Genomic DNA, 22,233 nt, shown 5'->3' with positions numbered 1-22,233 from the left:
TGAAGGTTGTGTATTCTTTGACAAATATTCTTTGAAAAATTCTGCAAAAATAGCATCGTTACTGCTGTGGTTTCCAGTTCAAAAATCAGCTGATGTGCATCTATAATGAAGATCATCTGCATCTTTTTTTTTTTCCACAAATCTCTATTTGGTTCTAAATAACATCCACTAGGACGCCTTCACATTTTGTTTTGCAGTTGTTTTTGAGGTTGAAGCTCACAATTGTTATATTCAGTTATGAAGTTGTGAAATTTGTAAAAAAGTGAAAGAACCAAAGCAGCTGAAAGTTGCCAAAGAGGGAAACTCAGGCATGATTGCCAGTCAAATACTCTTATTTTCACTGAGAAAAGCAGATTTAGAGCATCAGCTAATTGTGGTAGATTGAAAAATAATGCAGGAGGAAAATTTAAAGAGTGGAATTACTGGTTTAATTCCAGCTGCTTTTTCCATATACACTTCTCCCTCCGTCCTTTAAAGTTGGCCAACCCTAGTCTTCAGGATCCAAAGTCCTGCAGGTTTTAGATGTTTCAGCCCACGTCATTCAGATGACTGCATTACCTCCTCAGCATACCATCAAGATAAGCAGAAGCCTGTTGAGGTCCCATTTAATTCACACAATTATGTAGCAATAGGTAAACATCCAGGCTGGAGACAAACACTGGAAATTTTGGTTAATGATTAATAAAAAACGTGCGTTCGTACAATGCGATGCATCATCACAGAAAATACTGTGGCCAAGTGATGGTGGTGTAACACAGCATGTGGATCATTATTTCAAAACAGATGTGACTCACATGTACACACAGAAACATGAGACCAGCCTTTTGAAATTTTGCCATTCATGATGCCGTTTTCAAAAATGATCGTTTCTGGTCTCCCAGAATGTGGGATCCTTATGGATGCACAGCCTAAACGTCTAAATATCTGTGCAGATATTAGTCTCCGAGTGGACAGGGCCTAAAGCATGAAGGACCAGGGTTGAAAACCGTTGTTTTATCATGTTGCTAATAAGTGACTACACATCCCTTCAGCATGTTCTAAATTGAAATGCTTTTTTGATTTTTGTCAACAAAACAATACATTTTCTGTTTACAGAAATCCATATTGTTTGGTACAATACGTACCAAACAGAAATGTTTTGCAACCCTCCTCAAGGCACATTCTGGAAAGTACTACCTCATTTCCCAGTGCAGTAACTGAGCCAGCCCTTTCTCTTCCCTTTGCCAAATCAAAATGCACGAAATTGTTTAAATTCTGACGCAGTGAAGTCTTGCAGAAACATGTAAAACAGACTTGCTATTGTCAGTGTATGAGTAAATAGCATCAGTCACAATCGCACATTGTTGCTGTTTTTTATTGTTATTTTGATGTATTTATTTGTCTTTGTGTTTTTTTTTTGTTTTGTTTTTTTTTTGTTTGCATGTTTTGTTTGTTTGTTTTATTCTTGCAGCGCCTCTTCAGGAAGTTGGCACCCTGGGCGAACGCCCATTTCATAAATACTGCTGGCTGAGACCTGTATGTGTTTAGCATAGAAACAGAGCTGCTTGTATGACCTCAACCTGACCTCTTCATGCAATGAGTCTTTTTTACAGCCAATAAACTTCACTGAAATGGTGTTTTACAAGTTATGGCCACACCTTTATTGCCCAAACACTGACAAACGCTTTACATGCAAGTTGTTACGTAGATAGTAATTGTGATCATCTTAGAAACAATGTTTTAATATTAATTTGATGAGAGATTTAATGCGAAAGGAGCTCAATATTCATTTTGCACACAGTTTGGTATTTTTCTTAAAGGAACGAAATATCGGCAGATAGTTTTTTTCTTTTTCCTTTTTTTTTTCTTTTAGTGACCGCCCTTTAACTCACCAAGCCCTTCCTCTCAGGACTTTCCAAGATTTCCAGCGCAAAAACAGCGACCGCAACATTTCCAATCTTTCATCATTAAACTTTTCTCCTTTTGCGGAAATGGTTTGCTCGCTTTCTTTGCACAGCTCGGACTAAGTTCAGCAACACTATGTGGCTTCCTTGCAAATGCACTACGAAGTATGTGGCTGCCATCAGACGTGGCGTCTCGGCATCTTTTCTTCATGTTTTGCGCCGCGGCAGGAGCAGCTGGAACTCGGCGGCCTTCATGCCGGAGTCGGCGGGCTTCGAGGGCGTTTCTGGCCGCGACGCTCTGCACGACTACTCGGTCTCCCACGGCGAGAGCTTCTGGGACGCCGTGGCCCGCCAGAGGCTGAGCTGGATCCGACCTTTCGACGCTGTGCAGGACTGCGATCTGAGCCAAGGGAGGATTAAGTGGTTCGAGGGCGGAAAGCTGAACGTCTCCGGTGAGATTATTTTCACTTTATAGCTGAAAGCGAGACAAATTGAAAGCGTATCGACCCCTGGTTTACCGTTTTACAAGATGACAAACTGATAATAATGTGCGCCCTGAACGCACCACGTGGTTAACGCTGCTTTGTTTATGTTGTGCACATGTATAGTGAACTGCTTGGACCGCCATGTGCACACCTGTCCAGAGAGAGTGGCCCTGATATGGGAGAGGGATGAGCAGGGGTCAGAGGTCAGGTACACATACAGGTGAGGATGTTAGAATCATCATAGTCACGAGCTTTTCTTTTCTGTTATTACGATGTGATTGACCTTTATCTTTGTAAGGGAGCTACTGGAGATGACATGCCGCTTGGGGAACCTGTTGAGGCGGTACGGCGTAAAGAAGGGCGACTGCGTCACCATCTACATGCCCACCTGCCCTCTGGCTGTGGCGTCCATGTTGGCCTGTGCCCGGATTGGTGCTGCTCACAATGTGGTGTTTGCAGGCTTCAGTTCAGAAGCCCTGGCAGAGCGCATAAGAGACGGTGAGATATGCAAATTGAGCCCTGTTAGATTTACACAACAAACAGCTGATCTCAGGGTTGTCTATAAACAAATAAGTTTTGGGTTTTTTTAGCTTCCTGTAGTCATGAGTACTTCACTGTCATTTGAGTAGTCTTTTTTTTTCATGACTTAGTCAATTTTCTAACAGAGTCATATGACTTGGAAGCATCCTGCTGCTCAGACTGACTTTTTTTATTATCTCTTTTAACAGTGGGACACTGCACCATAAAAATGGAAAGAAAGATGCATCTATAAAAGTGAATGAATGCTAGAACTCTATAAAAATGCCTTTATTTCTTATGGCCTTTTCTTGTTTCATCAATGATCAAACTTTATGAGTTAAAAACAATATTTTAGATGTTTTAAATAACAACATGAAATCCAAAGTTAAACATTGCAATGTGTACAAATGATAGTACGTTGTTTTGTTTAATGTGCTATAAGAAAATGTTAAGTCATTCAACATTTTTACAAGGGAGACATCTGAAACGTTTAGCAAATATTTGAATTCACACCTACAAAGTCAATTTTCCTTTTAACTCTCCTGCTACAACTATGATGTGGGATTGTAGTTAGCCATTATCAAACTTATTTTCTAATTCCATATCGTGTACAGCAGTTTAGAATATTTCTGCATGCAGATTAGAAAGGAATGTAGGAATACATGCCTGCGATACTGTGGACATGGTCATTTGTTAAATTTATGCCCAGATAAAATAAGAATAGTCTGACCATGTGCACTCATTTTTACAAAAAATGCAACATAAACCATTTTTCGAACCTCTTGTATTAAAGGCACACATTCAGGGTACATTACTTTCATAGAAAATATGAAGAACTGCAGAATTTCATTTAAAAACCCAGCTGAAAGATAAAAATGAGCAAATTAGTTCTCAGGATGTTTGGATAGAATATAAAAGGAGAGTCTAATAAAACCTATTTTTTAGGATTTTATGGTATGGCTGCAGAGACGGCCCCCTTTTAAAGCCTCCTCTGGTTATTCACAATGACCCACTTGAGCTGGCCAAGCCCTGTGATGATGTGTCCTCCAGTGAATAAAGTAGACACAGCGGAACCAGCAGAGTGAGGGACTCGGTGCTACTGACAATGAAGCAACCACCCACTTCACACTTACTTGCCAACTCGTCTAAAAGAGAATCAAAATGATGCAGCAAAAACAGGGGATTGTCTCCAATCCCTTCAATTTGCCTCAGTTGTTCCAGAAATCCCAGCAAGGTGGGGAGAAGGCATCTCAGGCTGGGTTTCAGAAGGGTTGTGTGAGATGTGCTGACGTTTAGCTTAGTTAGCAGAGGTGACATTCCTCACATTACACTAGTTTGTTAATCAATTGTTATTTAGTGAAAGAAATGTATGTTTCCGAATCCAAAAACTTCAATTTTTATAAACTGGAGTGTAAAAACGTGTAATGTCTTTATGCTCCTTCAGCTTTTTCACCTTTTTTTGTCTCGTCATTTTTGAAGGGTGCATCATGTTGGATTAACCAACACAAAGTAGCACATAATTGCTAGGTGGAATTAAAAACAGTCTGTAATTACGCTTAATCATATTTCTAAAAATAAATTTGAATTTATTGATGTCTCAATAATCCAATAGTGGGGAAAAAATAACTCAGACTCCAAACCTAATAATTTTTTTCATTATTTCTAGGTTGTTTGCAAACATGATAAATCCTGATCTTTTTCACTGTGTGCTGACTAACCGTTCCTGCTCCAGGCTGGTTTTACAGATATTTTAAAGACACTGAAAATTGTATTTTGTGCTTCTTTGTATTTTTTTGTGATAGAAGAAAATCATCAAAACACTGAGAGCTGATTCTGATTGACGCATTTATAAATCCTTTCGTGCAGCCGTTTCTTTACTTCTTCTTCCCTGTGCTGTCTGTAGCTCAGTCCAGCACCGTCATCACCGTGAACCAGGGCGTCCGGGGCGGGAAGATCGCAGAGCTAAAGAGGACGGTGGACGCAGCCGTCCAGAGCTGTCCGACTGTCCAGCAGGTGTTTGTGGCCATGAGAACTGAAAAACAAGTCGAGATGACAGACAGGGACTTCGCCTTGGAGGAGGTTAGACTCTGTGTTTTCAGGATATGCTGTTCATAAAGTAAGGTGTCATGTTTTAGAAAAGACTTTCAGGGAACTGTCTGAAAAAATCGAACATGGAACAGCTGAGCAAACTCCCGTCTGCTTTGATGTGATAAAACCAGGCGTTGCTCCTGAACTGCTGTGATAAGTTCATGTTCCTGACCCTGTCATGACCTCACTGTTCTGCTCAGGAGATGCTGAAGGAGGACGTGGTGTGTGAGCCAGCTGCTATGGACAGCGAGGACGTCCTGTTCCTGTTGTACACATCTGGTAGCACGGGGAAGCCCAAAGGCCTGGTCCACACGCAGGCTGGATACCTGCTTTATGCTGCTCTCACACACAGGGTGAGCAGCAATCCCACAAACACAAACAGATTGCTGATCAGTCTCTACAACGTAACGCTTAACTTGTCTCCTCCCTCCGGTTCGTGTCCAGTACGTCTTTGGCTACCATGACGGGGACGTGTTCGGCTGTGTGGCAGATATAGGCTGGATTACTGGACACAGTTACACAGTGTACGGGCCCCTGGCCAATGGAGGGACCACCGTTCTGTTTGAGAGCACTCCAGTGTATCCTGACCCAGGTTTTGAATTCTAAAATAATGTTTCAAATTTAAAATTGGTGCAGAGTTTCTGCACAGCAGTGAAAAGTTTGGAAAATCTATGAAATCCACTTTGAATTTCGCCTTTGCGGGACAATAAAAGGTTGTTTCTATTCTAGTCTATTGATCACTTTCCAGATCTGGCTTGCTTTGGAAAAAAGGAAATGAAGTTGGCAAATTTTCTTTCCAGTTTTGTTTCTTTTTTCATTTCTAAAGAACAAAAGTTGAACACGACTTAATAAACATAGTGGTTTTCACCTTGATTTATTAATTTGACATAATTTTCTTACTCAAATCTTAATTTTACCCATTAGTATTTTAGCTACTGACTTACACACTCATTTAAATATGAATAAAAATGGCAACTTTACCCTTTGTTTGGCCTGCAATATTTTGCACTCACACATCTAAGATAAAAAAGTGAGTAATTTTAAACTAAATAATGTGTAAGGGGAACACTGTTGGTGGAATTATTTGTATCCTATAATATGTAAATGTCTGGTTCACAGGGAGATACTGGGACATGGTGGAGAGGCTGAGGATCAACCAGTTTTACGGAGCTCCCACTGCAATCCGCCTCCTGATCAAATACGGAGACCAGTGGGTGAAGAAGTACGACCGCTCCTCCCTCACCACACTCGGCTCTGGTATGTGAAACACTTTGCTCCGAAGCGGGAAAAGACTTTTGTTTTGTTTTGTTTTGTTTTTGTCAAGCTTTCATCTTTTTAGGTTGGACTTTACCAAGTCTTATTTTTAAAAATCTGCCTGCCCTTTAGTAAATGTCTTTAATTTATGTAACAGATTCATCACGGATTCTCAGCTTCTGAAATGTAAACAGGATTTGTTTTGTTTGCATTCAACTACTCTGCCAATAATAACAAAAAGTAAACATGTATTGTGTATTTATTACAACACTTTAGCAAGATGACTGTTAAGCACAGAGTGGAAAATCACATGATGTCCTTTTTTCCTCAGCAGTCAGGCTGCAAATTGCCCTGAAAGAACAAACAGGGGCTGATGCAGGCTTGAAGTTTACTTAAAACCAAACTGGGGTTGGTAGAGAGCTGAGAAATAAATGAAGCCTCAACCTGAATGACTTTCACCTTTGCCCCAGTTTTCTGTGTTTATGTGTAAAAAAACATGTAGGCGTTTTTCACAGTCAGAGTTGCACTGGACAAGAATGTATGACTGCAAACAGGAAACAACTGCAGGGAATGTAGGTACATGTTCACATTTCTTAGGAAGGTTATGCTGTTTCTATTGCAGATTACCAGTTTTCTAGCATCAGCCATACAGTTATATTCATATTATTACTAATTTGGAGTCACTATTTGTTGTGGATAAAAGCTTTTTGGCTTCATTTAGGATATTTGCTCTCCTTAAGCACCATGTAACTGTTAATCATCAGCCTGTAATTATTAAAAACCTGTGAACCGATTATTATTTGCCCCCAAGTCTAACTGATCAGCAAAACAGCTGTTTTGTATATCCAGAGAAAATCTACAAATACATGAGATTAAAATGGCTCCGGGCTAATGCTGCATGACATCTGGAAGAAACGTTAGATGCGATGAAGAAGCTGAACGTTTTGATGACAGTATGACCTGTGCTAAATAAATATTCACATATATGCTGTTAATGTCTATGTACTTTGGCTTTATTTCAAACAGATGCCAGATAGAGTGCCGCTGAAACAGATAGAGGACATTAATAATGTTAATTGTTTCATTTAAAAAAAAAAAAAAAACTTGTTTGGACTACTCTCATCCCTTTTCGTACCTGCAAACAAACCATTTAGTAGCCATGTTCTTGCATCAAGACATGACTTTAATTCTTTTTTTAATTAAGAATTTTCAGAAACTATGGAGATAAATAGTTCTAAAATGCCCAAAGCTCTCTTGTTGTAATCAATTACAAATTTATTGATGGAACCTGACTTAATGTCATGTTTTGATTGTTGATTCCATGTTGCATTGCGTTTCTGTGTTTGATATGATGTAAAGCACTTTGCAATGCCTTGCTGCTGAAATGTGCTATACAAATAAAATTTGATTTGATTTGTAATTCAATTAAATTCTATTATATTTTCTGAAAACATTGTATTGCACTCCATAGCCATCTATTCATGTACTGAAAGCAGTTTGGACCAGCGTATAACGACATAATGTAATTGATGGTTGTTTGTGTCTGCAGTGGGTGAACCAATCAACACAGAAGCGTGGGAGTGGTACAACAGGGTGGTCGGCGAAGGACGCTGTCCTGTAGTGGACACCTGGTGGCAAACCGGTAAGATACAGATCCTATAATCTAAAATTTTGTAGGAATTTACCTAACTTTAAAACAAAAAGCCTCATATCACAGCTTGTTTGACCTACAATTAAAACATCATCAATAAGCGTTTGAGGCTATTTTGAAATAATGATCTTCATCTCATTAGCAGCCATGATTGCTGATCTGTCATCTCCGGTAAACCTTTTATGGATGCAAACTCGACTAAAAACCCACCTGTTTAGGATTGTATTTGAAACGTAATCAATTACAAATTTATTGATGGAACCTGACTTAATGTTGTGTTTTCATTGTTGATTCTATGTTGCATTGTGTTTCTGTGTTTGATATGATGTAAAGCACTTTGAAATGCGTTGCTGCTGAAATGTGCTATACAAATAAAATTTGATTGCTTGATTGATTTTGATCTCAGAAAAACAGACACCTGAGTCAGATCCTATTTCACAAAACTGCATTATTATTTCAATAATAAAACAGAAACAAAATTTTTTTTTTTTTACATTTGAGCAGAGAAGAGCTTTATTTGTTGTGTTGGGATCATCAGGTGTCAATAGTCAAACAAGTGGACCATGTGGTATATTTTTAAGCTTGACTTCACTCTGCTACTTGTGTACATCAGTTGTTTGTACACTGTCTTGTCAGGTAAATGTCAGAGGAATCTGTATATGTGTTAATGTCAGATCCTGGGAGTCTAAAAGTACTATCTTCCTTATGGGAGGAGAAACTAGCCTCACAAACTCCTCCGCCACGTCTGCACAGTAGCAGTCCATCTTAAAGGGAAAAACCATTAGCTTTGTTCACCAAACGGGGACTGTTACATAACGTGTGGGACTGTGGTTGTGTGTGCATGTAAACACAAAGACTGTTATAGCAATCAGCTGTGTAAATGTGTTCTTCTAAACAAGAATGAAGCCGGATTTAATTTGTAAAGCACTTTGGTCAATGTGAGGCATTGTTGGAAGCTGCTGTATAATGAAGTTTGGTTGATTAAATGAAATGTAGTAACAAAGCGAGAAACCAGAGGAATTAGATTGGCCACATTTTCAGTTGATTTACTCATAAATTAGTAAAAGTTTAAGTAATTTCAGTGTTATGTGGTTCAAGGTCCAGAACATCTACATTTGTATTTCCTTTGACCTTGAGAACTTATAACCAGTTCTAAATACTGTAACGCTACCACACAGTACATGTAATAAAAATACTTTAACGCTTATTTGTTCTTTTTTTTACTTTTTTGTCACACTAGAATATTTCAACTTATTACCAGGTCCAGAAACAGCAACACCACGCTCAACTGTTTTCTTTAATTGCTATGTTAGTTCTATAACAGGACACACTATCACCAGAGATCAACGTTTGTCTCTTCCGTCCACAGAATATTTCCTCCAAAGTGTTTTGGATTACTGTGTGTTTTTCAAATGTGAGAGGGGCCTCTGTGCTTTGTTTGGGTCAGCAATGGTTTTTGGCTCTGGACAAATGGATGTCTTTTTGTGCTCTTTCTATTATTGATTCATGAACACTTACTTTTCCTGAGGCAAGTGAGGCCTGCAGGGCAGCTTATTTTATTGTGAGGTTGTTTTGTGACATTCTGGATGTGTCTTTTTTGGGTTCTCGGAATAACTTACACACACCTGGGAAGGTTCAATGCTATTCCACGTTGTCTCCATTTGTGCTGTCGCTGTGACTCGCTTGAGTCAACAAATCAAGACCGATGAGTTTGGTTTTCACCTGTTCTTAAATTTCTTCACATCAGGGCATGATGTGTTGCTTTTTGATCCTACTTCATGCTGTCAGACAAGTGCTTTCTTATTTTCCTAGGTCTGGCAAGTTTTGGGTCTGGGTGTAGCTGAGGAAATTTAACTCAAAGTGTGGTTAATCACTGCGAAATCATGAATTAGCAAGAAAAAAACAAGAAATCTGTAAGGGAGCAAGTACTGTTTCATAGTACTGTAAAAAGGATGTGACGTAAACGCACTACAGGGATTCCACTTGGTCTCACATAAAAAAACCTTCTAGAATATGTATCCAACTTTAATGTTGCAAGAAAACATCCTCCATGCTTCCACAACATTAGCTTATAATGACAGCATGCTGTAGATCATCGGATTTTGCTAATAAAGTAAACTTTGCTGAACCCATCTGACACTATGTGTTTCACCCTAATCAGATCGAGTAATAAGCAAATGGCGCACACCCGTGGTAATTACCATGCAAATGGTAGAAAACCTATTATTACTGATGATAATTAAACATTAGAGCATCATGAGCTTAAGAAATAGAGACACAGATATGACCCAAATACCCTACTTCTGTAAAAAGGATTATGTTGTTATGGTATTTTTCCGAACTAATGTTTTCAATTACGGCTAAGTGGCATTATTCATAAATGACATTTGGTTGATCAGGCAGCAAGTAGCCTGTTTAGTAGAGGAAAATTAGATTTTTATCCTCTCTTGGCATCTGAGTCGAGTGTTAGATCACCCAGGGCAGGGGAGGTGAGAGGGTGAAAGGGCACCGATGTCTCAAACAGCAAAATAGCTCAAAATCATTTAAGGTGGAAGTCAGTCGAGGGGGTTTCTGTTTGTTTCCAAGTTTTTAATACAAACTTTAAATAAACAAAAAAGATTTATTTACAGTCAGCATTTAATCTCTGTAGAAGAAAGGTAATGAAACATGAATTTACTCATGGGAGCACAAGTCTCAGAGTTACAGTCAATGAGAACAACACACAAGTCTAATGCTATTGTGGCATCATCTGTTGTGTCCTACTTTAGAACAGCCCCCTCTGCTGTCGCTACCACTGGTGCCACCACTAGGTGGATTACCAGAGCCCATGAGGCCTGGGAGGCTCTAATTGCATTTAATTTACTTAGTATGATGGTAATACCACAATCTGCATCTGGAGTCATGAGAAAGCTTTATGCCGGGATTCACAAAACATTACTCAGCTCCATCCGTTACTTGTTTTTCCTTTATTCCCGTGTGACATTCAGCATACACAGCCTACTCTCAGTTTGTATTTTTAGTGTAATTAACTATATTGGTAAAGATGTTATGTAAAAGTGTATATGGAAAGGCAAAATGTGACAAATAAAAAAAAAAACAGAGATAAGATCAGACTTTTAACATTTTTCATGTGAACACCAAAATTTAAAGTACTGCAATAGTTTTATTATACATTAGTTGTGATTGTTAATTTGGCTGACAGATTATATTGCTTAACTAGTTTAGCAATCTAGCATTGCTAAACTAGTTAAAATATAAAATATTGCTTGAATGCCTGTTAAGGTTTCATGGCTCCAATGTTTAAAGAAAGAATAGTACTTACATAATGATTTGATTTAGAGTGAGAATAACTAAATTAAAAGTGGCCCGAACATTAAATCTCGCTTTGGGTATTAGAGGAAAATTTGAATGATAAAAATAACAGTGGCCCGAACTTTAAACCCAGAGGAACCCCATAAATCTAATAATTATTGTAGTATTTAAAGTATCTTAGCTACAAATTACAAAAATTAGGTTGTACAATTGAGTTAAAATGCTGTGGTTAGTTTGACTTATCTAAGTTAGTTATCTTTGTGCAAGTGAAAAGGAAGCATACCTCTCAACTCAATGGTGTTAATATACAAGTGATCTGTTGTTTATCCAATGATGAAATAATTTAAATTCAACATCAAGCGTGCAAAACACACTACTGAGTCTACAATGTCATTATTCATTAAACAAAAATGAAATCTAAATGAAAAAGTTTGCAAAAGATCAAAGTACCTCTCAAAAACCCGGCTTATTTACAAAAATGTTCTGTCAAACTTTCGCTTACTATATTCTCCAACTGTTAGCATTTTGTATTCATGCGTCATTTTCTTTAGGTTTGGGAATGTAAAGTGAATAAAACTTGTTTATTTTTATGTCAGTTGTTACACTATGACAAAGTTTTGATGAGATTACTTTATTTGCTTTGTTTTGACCTCAGAAACAGGCGGCATCTGCATCGCCCCAAAGCCGTCAGAACCAGACGCAGAGATTGTCCCGGGGATGGCCATGAGACCCTTCTTTGGCATCAAGCCGGTGCTCATGGACACCGAGGTGAACTGCTTAGCAGCGTGTGCGTCTGTGTGTGTCCTACCCCCACAAATGCCGCGCGGCTGGGAGCCGCCTGGGGGAGAAGGTCAGATTAGGATTATAAAACAGTCACCACCAGCTGTGTCACTTTTGATACCCACCCTGCTCTCAGCCGTCAGTCACACTGATATGCTGCCTGCAACCCACAGATTGTGCAGACAGTTGGAGTGACGCGTTTCAGCAGACCTTTCTTCCTCTTTTACAGCGGAAACAAACCAAAACAACTTCAGCACTCAGTGCTTACTGTTACATTACGAACAGCCCAACTTCCCCATGAACTCCGATTTTTACATTATTTGCATTTAAATTTGTTAAGAATACAAATTTTCCTCCTTCTTTCCAACTTACTGTAGCATTTTGCTATGCATTAACAGATTTGTCATCTTTTGTTATTGCAGGGAAAGTTACTGACTTCCAACAACACATCCGGAGCTCTGTGTATGGCTCAGCCGTGGCCCGGCATGGCAAGAACCATTCACAACAACCACCAGAGATTCCTTGAGACCTACTTCCAACCTTATCCAGGTACTGTCGTAAGTGTTTGAGAGCACAAAGCCGCTGCGTCTGCGCGCGCTGCCATTGGAGAAAAACTTTTCATTTTGTACTATTTATTTCTTTATCTTTTTTATGTATGTATGTATATGTATATTGTATATTATGTATATACACAACCTGGATTTTAACTCGAGTCGAGCAAATCTCAATCTCGTCGTAATCTGTTGATGACAATGACAAATAAATCTTATCTTATCTTAAAAAAAAAAGTGTTCGAAACAAACAACCTCATGTTTTCAGCCTTTTTTTTTCATTCTTCACATTAAAGATGGAAAATAAAAAAACCTATTTGTAACAAACTATAGGGTACTTCTTCACGGGTGATGGAGCCTATCGTTCTCAGGAGGGTTACTACCAGATCACAGGGCGTCTGGATGACGTAATCAACGTCAGCGGCCACAGGATCGGGACAGCAGAGATAGAGGACGTAGTGGTGAGTTCACATTAAATCAAACACACAAACATTATTTAGGTGACCTCTAACAGAAGCCAGTTAAATGTTTTACTTAGATTTACTGTAAACATCCAAATAATTGCACTCGTTAGTATTAGCGAAAACAAAGTCACGGTAATTTGTTTGCTAACCAGAAGAAGAAAAAAAAAACAAACCTAGTTAGGATAAAATTTTTAGCCATGTTTTTTTATTCCAAAACTCTTTATTAAATCACTGAATATAAAAGGAAGTTTGTATTTTATGTCTGTGACAGAATCAGTGTAGTGCAGTGGCTGAGTCTGCAGTTATTGGATACTCTCATAACATCAAGGGTCAAGGCAAGTACCAACGTGTCCTCCACATGTACACGTCTTATTCAGTAAGTTAGAATATTCGTTCAGATAAAGCCCATTTATCAGATTAAAGCTACTTTTCGCTAAGCCCACATTTCTGTTTTTAAAAATAGTACCATTTTAATTTTAAATATGTTTTCTTTAGCTGTAAGTGGAAAATGATAACTAACAGAAATAAACTCTTTCCAACACACATCTGTGCGTAATTAATCTATACAATGTGTTTCACTTAGTGAAAGTTAATGAAATGTATGTGCTTTTCAGCAATATCTTAATTTTATTATCCAAAGATTTCTGAAATGACATGTTCTCCTGTATTTCCCATCTTGAAGGTCATTTTGTCAATGATATTCATGCACCAGCCAAACAGGAAGTCTTAGATTACCAAGAATACATTCTTCAACTCTCGGATCAAATTTTTAAATTATAGAGTGTAAATTTAAAACTTTGATTTCTCTCAGTGCAAACTGAGATTTTTGCAGTAAAACTGATATATTCTGATTTGTTAGGAGTTTACGCCTTCGTGGTCCTGAAGAAGGGTGTAGACATACAGGAGGCGGATCTGTCCAAGCAGCTGAACAACATGGTGTCTGAAAAGATTGCCAAGTATGCTTGTCCTGACTTCATTCAGGTAAATCATCTCTTTGTTGGGTTCAAATTACAAGCTTACATTTAAAACAGGCTTCACTCAGTTTCTTTATCTTTATCATATCTGTGACGCAGTTGGCTAAACGGTTGCCTAAGACGCGTTCGGGAAAGATCATGCGGCGCGTGCTGCGCAAAGTTGTGGACTCTGACCTGGATGGTTTGGGGGACCTGAGCACGCTGGACGATCCGGCAGCGGTTCAGGAGATCATCGAAGGCCATGAAAAGCTCTTAAGTAAATAAGAAGCATCGGAGTAACTTTCCTGAAAACGATGAAATGTAAAGGAGGCTGTGAAGGATAACTTGCACATTCCCATCAACCACACATGTGCCTTTAAAGAAAAACTTATTTTAATCACCAAACGTTTCATTAGCTTGTACATATAAATCTATTTTAACAATCCATGTATCTTCATTATAAGACTGTGAAACTTATTGAATAACACCGTTGCAAAAATAACTTTAATGCACTTAAGAAGTGTTTTTCTATGTGATTTGTGACACAATAAAAAGTTTTTTGGGTCCAGTTTCTGAATCTCAAGTCTTTTTAGCAAAATACTGCATTCCTTCATTGTTTTAGATAAGAAAATAATCAAACTGTTATTCAAGGCTGCCCACATGGACTGATTGTAACATATTTAGGAAGCTTTGAATGATAAGTTATTAAGAAACCTCGACGTTTCCTGCATGTCAGCGGGTTCACGTGGCTTCTTGTCTGAGGCTGAGGGTCCCACTGGTTCCTTTTAACTTGGTTAACTCCCATCGGCCTTCTCCACATAGCTTCAGTTGCATATCGTGGTACTGGAAGATCGGTATGACATGTTAACGAAGCAGGCACCAAAATTGAGAGCAAAGCAAAAAAGATTTGAAGGCACAAGAACTGATGAAGCAATCATTATTTTCACCATCACAACATGTTAAGCTGCTGATTTAATGTTGTTAAAAATTAACCCATTTCTTTGACTTTTACTTTAAAGAGGTCATATTGTTCTAGCTGCCCTCTTTGAGGTCTTGGTTCTGCTTCCTTGCTTTCTTGAGGCTGTTTAAAGTTTGTATTGGACTTTGACTCCAAAATTTTGTTGTGTACAGATAAATGAGCTGGACAAAAGTAAATGAAAAAGCAGCGAAGGTCCAAAGGAAAACTCTGAAAGACTTTATGAAACCAAAACAACAATTGCCTATGCCACTTCAAAAGATTATTAGACAATGTAGCTGTTTTGATGCAAAGTATAAAGAAATGATAGGTTTGCAGTACACCTGATGATTATTCAGCTTACCTTTTCAAGACTGCTACGGTGTCCCAGACTGATCAAAGTCATGCCCAGCTGTTTGCAGGTTCGGTACAGCTGAGCCTCAGCTTCTTCTGTTAAAGCACTGGTGGCTTCGTCTAAAACTAGTGGATTAAGAAAAAAAAAATGTTTCCTTACCTCTAAATGGCACTGTATGTCATTTTTAGAATTAAAGGTTTAGACAAAAGTAGCTGGCCACACCTGAGCTGCAGAGCACAGAGGAACTCACCTGCATATTTTGGCTGCAGATAAAAGAGTCGTGCAAAGGAGAGGCGCTGCATTTCACCTGGAGACAGAACATCATACCTGCAGGAATATAAAAAAGACATATTAGAAAGCATTATTTTTATTCTTCATTTTCATAGCTTCTACTTTATTTTGCTGCTCATACCAGTTCCATTCCACCTTCTCATCCAGACCACCAGTTCGTTTCAAGAGGCTTGACTGTAGAATGCATAGGAAACAGTGTTTATCACCAGTTTTTAACAGTCCCCAAAATCTCAGAAACGTTTTATTACTGCACCGTTACTCACCACTCCTGCTAGTTCCAGGAATTGTATAATTCTATCATCATCTACTGACCCTGAAAATGAGGCTTAATAAATATTATCGTCTCATGTTAGTCACATTAATAAAGAAGCCATGAAGTAGCACTAAGACAGAAAGCATTTGATGAAATGGAAACAGTCCCAGAAATGTGCTTTATAATAAACTCTTAATCCTTTGTTCTAATTATTTTTTTTCCCCCATTCTTTTGTAAAGTGCCTTGAGATGGTATATTATGAGATGGCACTATATAAATAAAGATAATTTAATTTAATTCCTAAACAAACTTTTTTTCACCAGTTTTTGTATTATAGTTAACTGTTAGATTAGATTATAATATGTGATACCTGATGCAGGGTAAATATCCTTCAGTGGGTAAATCACCTGTTTGAGGAAAAAAAGCTCCAATAAATGAGAAGTCACACCAACACACACATACAGTACACTTGTTATTTGAAATCATAAACGAAATGTCACCTGCTCACGCAGAGTGCCGTCGGTCATGTAAGGTTTCTGAGGTAGGAAGAGGGTTCCTCTGGGACCAAAACATGTGGTCATCTGGACAAAACCTAAAGGCACAGAAAAAAAAGAAAGAACTGAAGAAATTATTGCATTAGCAACCTGTAACGCTGTTTTATGTAAGTGCCACATTGAGCTGTCAGTCCGTTTATGTTTGTGCTAATGTATTCAACAAAAAATACATGCATGAATACACATGCTGACGCATTTTTTAGGTTACTATTTAAACATTCATCTGTGTTCTGCTGGTAATTGATTCAACTGAAAGTGATGCATCATCACATTTATGTGGAACAGGTAAAACAAGCACTTGTGTCTGGAGTTGTTTGTGATACCCTAATGGTTCAACAAGAGTCGCCGTCTCACCGCTGTGTGCCTCCCAGAGACGGTTGAGGACCCTCAGCAGGGAGGTCTTCCCTGTGCCTGTGTTCCCCACCACCAGCAGGTGAGTCCCCTGGCTGATTTTTAGACTCAGATCCTCCACCAGGAGCTGGTCCGAGTATGGAGATTTGTATGAAAGGTGGTCCAGGATGAAGGCCGTATCCACAGGGCCCGCATGGACATTAAAGTCACTGGATTGGGGAGATTGTATTAAAATTAAATGCAGATTGTCTTTTCTACACTTCAGTTTGCTCCCCACTTTTGTTGAGTTTGTGTGAAACCGCTCCCTCTAACCTGTCAAAGTCGTAGCTTTCCCCGGATGCAGGGTCGTAATCGCACTGCTTGTGAAGGATATCTTCCATCGCCTCCCTCAGCTCCCCAATCCTAACCACAACAACACAAAGCTTCAGAGACGGGAGGCCAAATCCCACCGACAAAAACCTGCTGTCGTTAGACATGCAGCGTGATACCTGTGGGTGTATCCCGCCACATCTGACAGAGTAGTAGACAGGTCTATTAGCTGCGTGAAGCCGTTTATCAAGTAGATGCACACAAAGGCATTCTGCATATAAAATAGGGGAAAGAGAAAGAGGAGAGGCAGGGAATGAAAATTACAACTTTACTGACTAAATGGACGAAAAAAATGCAGCACAAAGTCAAAACCTGAGACAAATAGAGGCGTTGCGACGAAATAAATGCAAAAATATTTAGAAGGCGTTTAGCTCTTACACTGAAAGAAAAGTATTACTGCCATCTAGTGGACGAACTAAGAACAAATGATTTAATTTCTGCAGCTGCTTCCTCATGAAGGAGCTGATAACAGGTTACAATAAAAGAAAAAGGTGTGCATGAGCATTTAAAACAACAGGCCCACCTTACTGATGAGTGCGCTGAGTTCACCTGGAGTGAGACCATCATAAACACCAGTGAAGATGGGAATGGCGATTATAATGTAGCTGAGGAACCCTCCGAGGTAATCAAAGGTGTTCACTCCAACTGTGGCAAGAAGAGTTACAGTTGAAGCGAAGAAGTTTGAAATACTCCAGAGGTGAAGTGTGTTAATAGTTGATGTTCCTACTATAAAGCCAGAGCTCCTTGTTGATGAGGGTCTTTTGGGTCTGCAGCAGGGCCTGCAGCCTTCTGTCAGTTCTCATGTGCTCCACTTTACCAGCTCTAAAAATGAAACACAGACTGATCCTTTTATCCAACTTCATACCTGGTCGTCTTTCAGAACAGAATCACAAATTTGAATGTCTAAAACTATTTATTAAAGACTTGATTTAAGATGAAACTCTAGTTTTTAGTCCCCAAATTTTACATCGTTCTGTTTTTATTTAAATATGTAAATGGCCGATGTAACTTGAAGTTGAAAAATCAAATCTGAGTAAATAAAAAGAATCAGCATCTAAGAAATTGACAGTATAGGAAGATGCTGTGAATGAAAAGAGTTTGATTGTTTTGTGTGTGTATATGATACAAATTATTATTTGTTTGGACTCACCTGTAAAAACCGGCAGACTCTGCATTGACACGAATTTGCATGTGTTTAAATCTGGAAAATAAATCAGCACATTTATTTCAGTACAACATCCAATCAATTTTAAGCATTAAGGAAGCACTTATAGCACAGAGTTTTGATGGTTTTAACGAGATTAAAAAAGATCAAATATAAACTGCAAGCTGACGCATATCCTGTGTTAGTTAGAAAGGAAAAGGCACCGCGCCAAAGTCCACAGACACTTCCTTTACAACAAGCCTTATGTGCATTAGTAGCTGTGTGTGCACAGCACTTTGTGTTAATGTTACCTGAAGTCTCCCTCCAGTTTCTCTTGCTCAAAGAGAGTGGACACAATGGGCCCCATCAGGATTTTATTGGCAATAGTTCCAACAACAAAATATCCAAAGATACTCACAGGACCAATCCATCCGGTGCTGAAAAACAAAGGGAATTTATTTTTAGGCATTTTGTGAAACATAAATGTAATTAAGAATCTGTTACATTGTTTATCAAGACCAATAAAGTTCATACATATTTTCAGAGTTGGAGATGATGTGAAAACTGCATCATTTTCCTGCTTTCCTGCCTGTTATGAAGATAAAACCCCCGTCTAATTTCTAAACATAAAGAACAACCAATGAAAGTAATAAAATGAATACACTGAATGTAACGTGTGTAAAATTTTTGCTTTCAGTAGCTTCACTTTATGAAGGAAATAAATAAAATATCAGGAAACATTTGACAATCTGCTTGGAAAAAAAAAGTTTAAAATTTCTCCCAGGATAAAAGCCTCATCTTAAAGTTTGCCGTTTATTTCAGCTACTAAACATCGTTCTGCTGCTCTCTTCAATTCTTTTTTTCATACAATTAAAACCAGCCATCTTTTACTGCAGTGCCACTGTACCTATCATGTTAGTTTACAACATCTTACTTCAGAGTTGGTCTAACATGTATACTGTAGCAATAGGGCGTTGTCTTCCTGCACACTGACCTGCGAAAGCATTGGTAGGTGTAGTAAGATATTGTGAACGGTGAGACAATCAAGCGACTGGCCATGGTGCTCATCTGCTTACAAAACCTCTCCACATCCTGACTGATCCGCTGGTCTCTGCAAGTTACATGGATGCAAAAGAAAAACAGATAAATTAACTCTTGTTTTAATAGCCAAAAGATTTAGAAATTGAGATTTACTGTTCAAGACTGATGTGCACAATAAAACTGAACATTTTATTTGTGCGTGCATATTTTAATTATTTAGGTAGTAGAAATGTAAGGGAGAAAAAAACCCTTATGCTTACGGGTTATCAATGTCCTCTTGGAGCACATTTAGTATGTAATAAACTCTGCCCTGGAAGTAGGACGAATGAAGGCTCTCAGTCAGGGTCGTCCTCCAGCTGACATACATTTGATTGCAAATGTACTGGTCAAGACTTTTAAGCTGGAAAGCAAAATAAATAAAGAGTTTAAATCCATGAAAGTGTTGTGACACTACACTGCAGTTAGGCTGGGAATCAAATAAGAGTGTAAAGGCATATATAAAAAAGTACATGCCAGGGTGACCTCACAAAGATGAAACAGTCATACAATTTTATAGGAAACTTTTATAGCAAAGTCAAATGGCGTCTCAGACGGACAGCTAGATGACTGTGTGACAAAATGCACAAATAAATGAACAAAATAGCAAATTAAGCATGTATAATGAGAAAGGAAGACAAAATTATTTGTTTCAGTAAAATGGAAATATATGTCAAGATTTAAACAAACAGATATTACTTTAATTTATATCAATAACATGATTTACATGAAACGTTCTCCAAACATCTGCTGAGAGACAATGATCAAACGGTTTAAAAGATAGGGGATCCGATGACTTTGGACAGAGACCAAATTCCAGGTTGCAATGGGAAAACCAATCAGTGTGACTTTATTCTCATGTGGTCACGGGAATGAAAGATAAGGGGACAATACCAGCAATCACTACTACATCAATTTACCGTGGAGTTGAGCAAAATGAGCACCATAGCTGTTCCCATCAGACTCCTGAAGCCGGAATAATCTTTGTCTGCCAGCACGTTGTAGAAGTGACTGGGGAGGATGCCCACCTGGTAAATGATCAGCTGCTCTGGTGGTAGAAAAAGGATGTGTTAGCACATTGCAATGCTGAAAGACAGGTCAGATAGGGAGTCGTAAAGCAGCTAAACCCAAGCTAAAGGTCAGCAACAGGAGGGATATTTTGCAATCAGACACAAAAGGAACTTCTTTATCAAGAAGTTTCTGCAATGTCAAGGCCAGTGTGATTGCAGCAATTCATTTTCCTCTTTCTGTCTGTGGTTCCTCAAATGGGTTCATAACTACCTGTCAGAGTGACACCCAGCAACGTCCCGAACATTAGCACACTTTGACTGGACCATGATGGGAACAGAACCCTCTGGATGCTGCAGAACCTCTGGACAAACGTCCAGTCTAGTTTTGGCCTGAATGATTGAGAAGAAAATTATAAAACATTATATTAATTGGATTTTCTGGATTATCTTCTACAAAAGCTAAAACACTGAGATGTTGCTGGGTCTTAGCAGAGAGAAACACCAAACTTTATTAAAAAAAAAAGATTCTTAGTAGTGTCTATGTAAATACACACATATATATATATTTTTACCTATTTGTCCTTCTTTCTTTTGACTTTTCCAGGGAAGGCATCTGAACCAGCAACTGGGAAATAATTCAGTTCAATATCACAGCTCACATAGGTTATTTGTGTCAATTAATATTCCTTAAATGTTCAGGCAAACCTGAGGGCAACTAGGGCTCCCGGTAATCTAGAAACCAACAGATTTGCAACATCCGGATGAACTGACAGCCTCTAGCAAGTACAACTAAAGACATGTAACTAGAAATGGATGTTAAATCGTGTCCCTTATTATTGTTTCAAGACTATGTAGTTTAAAGAAAGTTTAACTTATCCCGGTTAAGTCTGCGTTGCTGCTTCACTGTCAACCTCCGCTTCTGCTGAAAGCAAATGTTTTGGTCAATAACTGTCATACTTCCGGGTTCCCGAGTTCCTCTTCGGTTTTTCGAAATAAAAGTTTTGCATGATTTTTTTTTTTTTTTTTTTAAGTAATATAAAATATTTGTTGATATCATAGTAAAATAGCACAGTAAAAATATTTTTTATATAACTGCTTACAAAAACTAAAAGAAAAAAATCAATCATAAGAATCAGCAAGATTGACCAACTTTTATACCAAAAAATACAGTATGTTATTCTAATGAGAGGCACTTCTATAATTGTATCGCTACCTCAAAAAATATATATAAATAGCCACCTGTGCAATTTTACAAGAACGTATTCTCATGAAGATTCTCATGCTTAACTTGTGGCTATTGAATATCATCTTTTTCATATAGTAACTTAAATTCTTGGAAATTAATAATTTCACAACAATTATTAATATTCACCTAAATTTCCCAAGATAAAGACAAATTTAAGTGAATATTTTCTTGTAGACATTTCCTTGAGGTAGGTAGTAACTAGCATTTCCTCAGTCACATTAAGACAAAAAAAATTATATACTTTTTAAGAGTAATTTTACTAAATTGTACTTTATACTTTAACTTAGGTAAGTATTAAATCTTACTTGAGTAAAGATTCTGGATTCTCTGCCAACTGTGAGAAACTTTGCTGAATGAAGAAAAAACAAAAAATATAAGATACACCTACAGCTTAAGTTAAACATTGACAAGTCCTTTACAATGTTCTAACATATGTAATATGGATGTAAGTATGTCATAGTTTGTTTATTTAAGAAAAAACAGACTTGGAAAAGTATTTCTCTGTCTGAATTTGTTAATGAATAATTATATTTTTGTATATATTTTTCAAAACTTCTTTCTTTAAAATAGTAGAATTTGTACACAGCTACATTTCTGGCTGATGATACATTTTTAGATATTAAATCAGATATTTACCTTACCTTAAGGACATGTTCTCTTATCTTTTCCATTTTTAATAGGAAAAACA

At 38.0% G+C, this 22,233-nt stretch overlaps 2 protein-coding genes across 6 annotated transcripts; one reads left to right on the top strand and one right to left on the bottom strand.

Annotated features, from left to right (window-relative positions):
• Nucleotides 1-1,673: 1,673 nt before the first annotated feature.
• Nucleotides 1,674-14,504, top strand: LOC102218182 (acetyl-coenzyme A synthetase 2-like, mitochondrial). Of its 2 annotated transcripts, XM_005800276.3 has the most exons (14): nt 1,678-2,335; nt 2,492-2,588; nt 2,667-2,866; nt 4,791-4,966; nt 5,176-5,328; nt 5,420-5,567; nt 6,095-6,232; nt 7,779-7,871; nt 11,848-11,960; nt 12,395-12,521; nt 12,857-12,984; nt 13,259-13,322; nt 13,847-13,968; nt 14,061-14,504. In XM_005800276.3, the coding sequence occupies exons 1-14, from the start codon at nt 2,020-2,022 to the stop codon at nt 14,223-14,225; spliced, it is 2,040 nt and encodes a 679-aa protein (XP_005800333.2). In that variant the 5' UTR covers nt 1,678-2,019; the 3' UTR covers nt 14,226-14,504. The 2 variants fall into 2 exon arrangements, with proteins under 2 accessions (XP_023203483.1, XP_005800333.2); XM_023347715.1 differs by lacking the exons at nt 13,259-13,322; nt 14,061-14,504 and having other exon boundaries at nt 1,674-2,335; nt 13,847-13,962.
• Nucleotides 14,316-21,254, bottom strand: abcd4 (ATP binding cassette subfamily D member 4). 4 transcript variants are annotated; one of them, XM_023347716.1, is made up of 20 exons: nt 21,005-21,254; nt 20,872-20,924; nt 20,571-20,689; nt 20,210-20,337; nt 19,514-19,653; nt 19,207-19,323; nt 18,524-18,649; nt 18,219-18,269; nt 17,796-17,890; nt 17,592-17,713; nt 17,188-17,279; nt 17,012-17,101; nt 16,703-16,908; nt 16,295-16,386; nt 16,165-16,201; nt 15,805-15,866; nt 15,663-15,715; nt 15,501-15,577; nt 15,260-15,375; nt 14,316-14,783 (listed from the first exon to the last, which is right to left on the bottom strand). In XM_023347716.1, exons 2-20 carry the CDS (start codon nt 20,910-20,912, stop codon nt 14,682-14,684), a joined length of 1,866 nt encoding a protein of 621 aa, XP_023203484.1. In that variant the 5' UTR covers nt 20,913-20,924; nt 21,005-21,254; the 3' UTR covers nt 14,316-14,681. The 4 variants fall into 4 exon arrangements, with proteins under 4 accessions (XP_023203484.1, XP_014324687.1, XP_023203485.1 ...); XM_014469201.2 differs by having other exon boundaries at nt 20,872-21,254; XM_023347717.1 differs by having other exon boundaries at nt 15,805-15,854; nt 20,872-21,254.
• Nucleotides 21,255-22,233: the final 979 nt, after the last annotated feature.

This window comes from Xiphophorus maculatus, chromosome 15, assembly GCF_002775205.1.
Source record: "Xiphophorus maculatus strain JP 163 A chromosome 15, X_maculatus-5.0-male, whole genome shotgun sequence".
Lineage (NCBI taxonomy): Eukaryota > Metazoa > Chordata > Actinopteri > Cyprinodontiformes > Poeciliidae > Xiphophorus > Xiphophorus maculatus.
The sequence above is the reverse complement of the archived record's forward strand: the minus strand, read 5'-3'. Positions and strand labels throughout refer to the sequence as shown.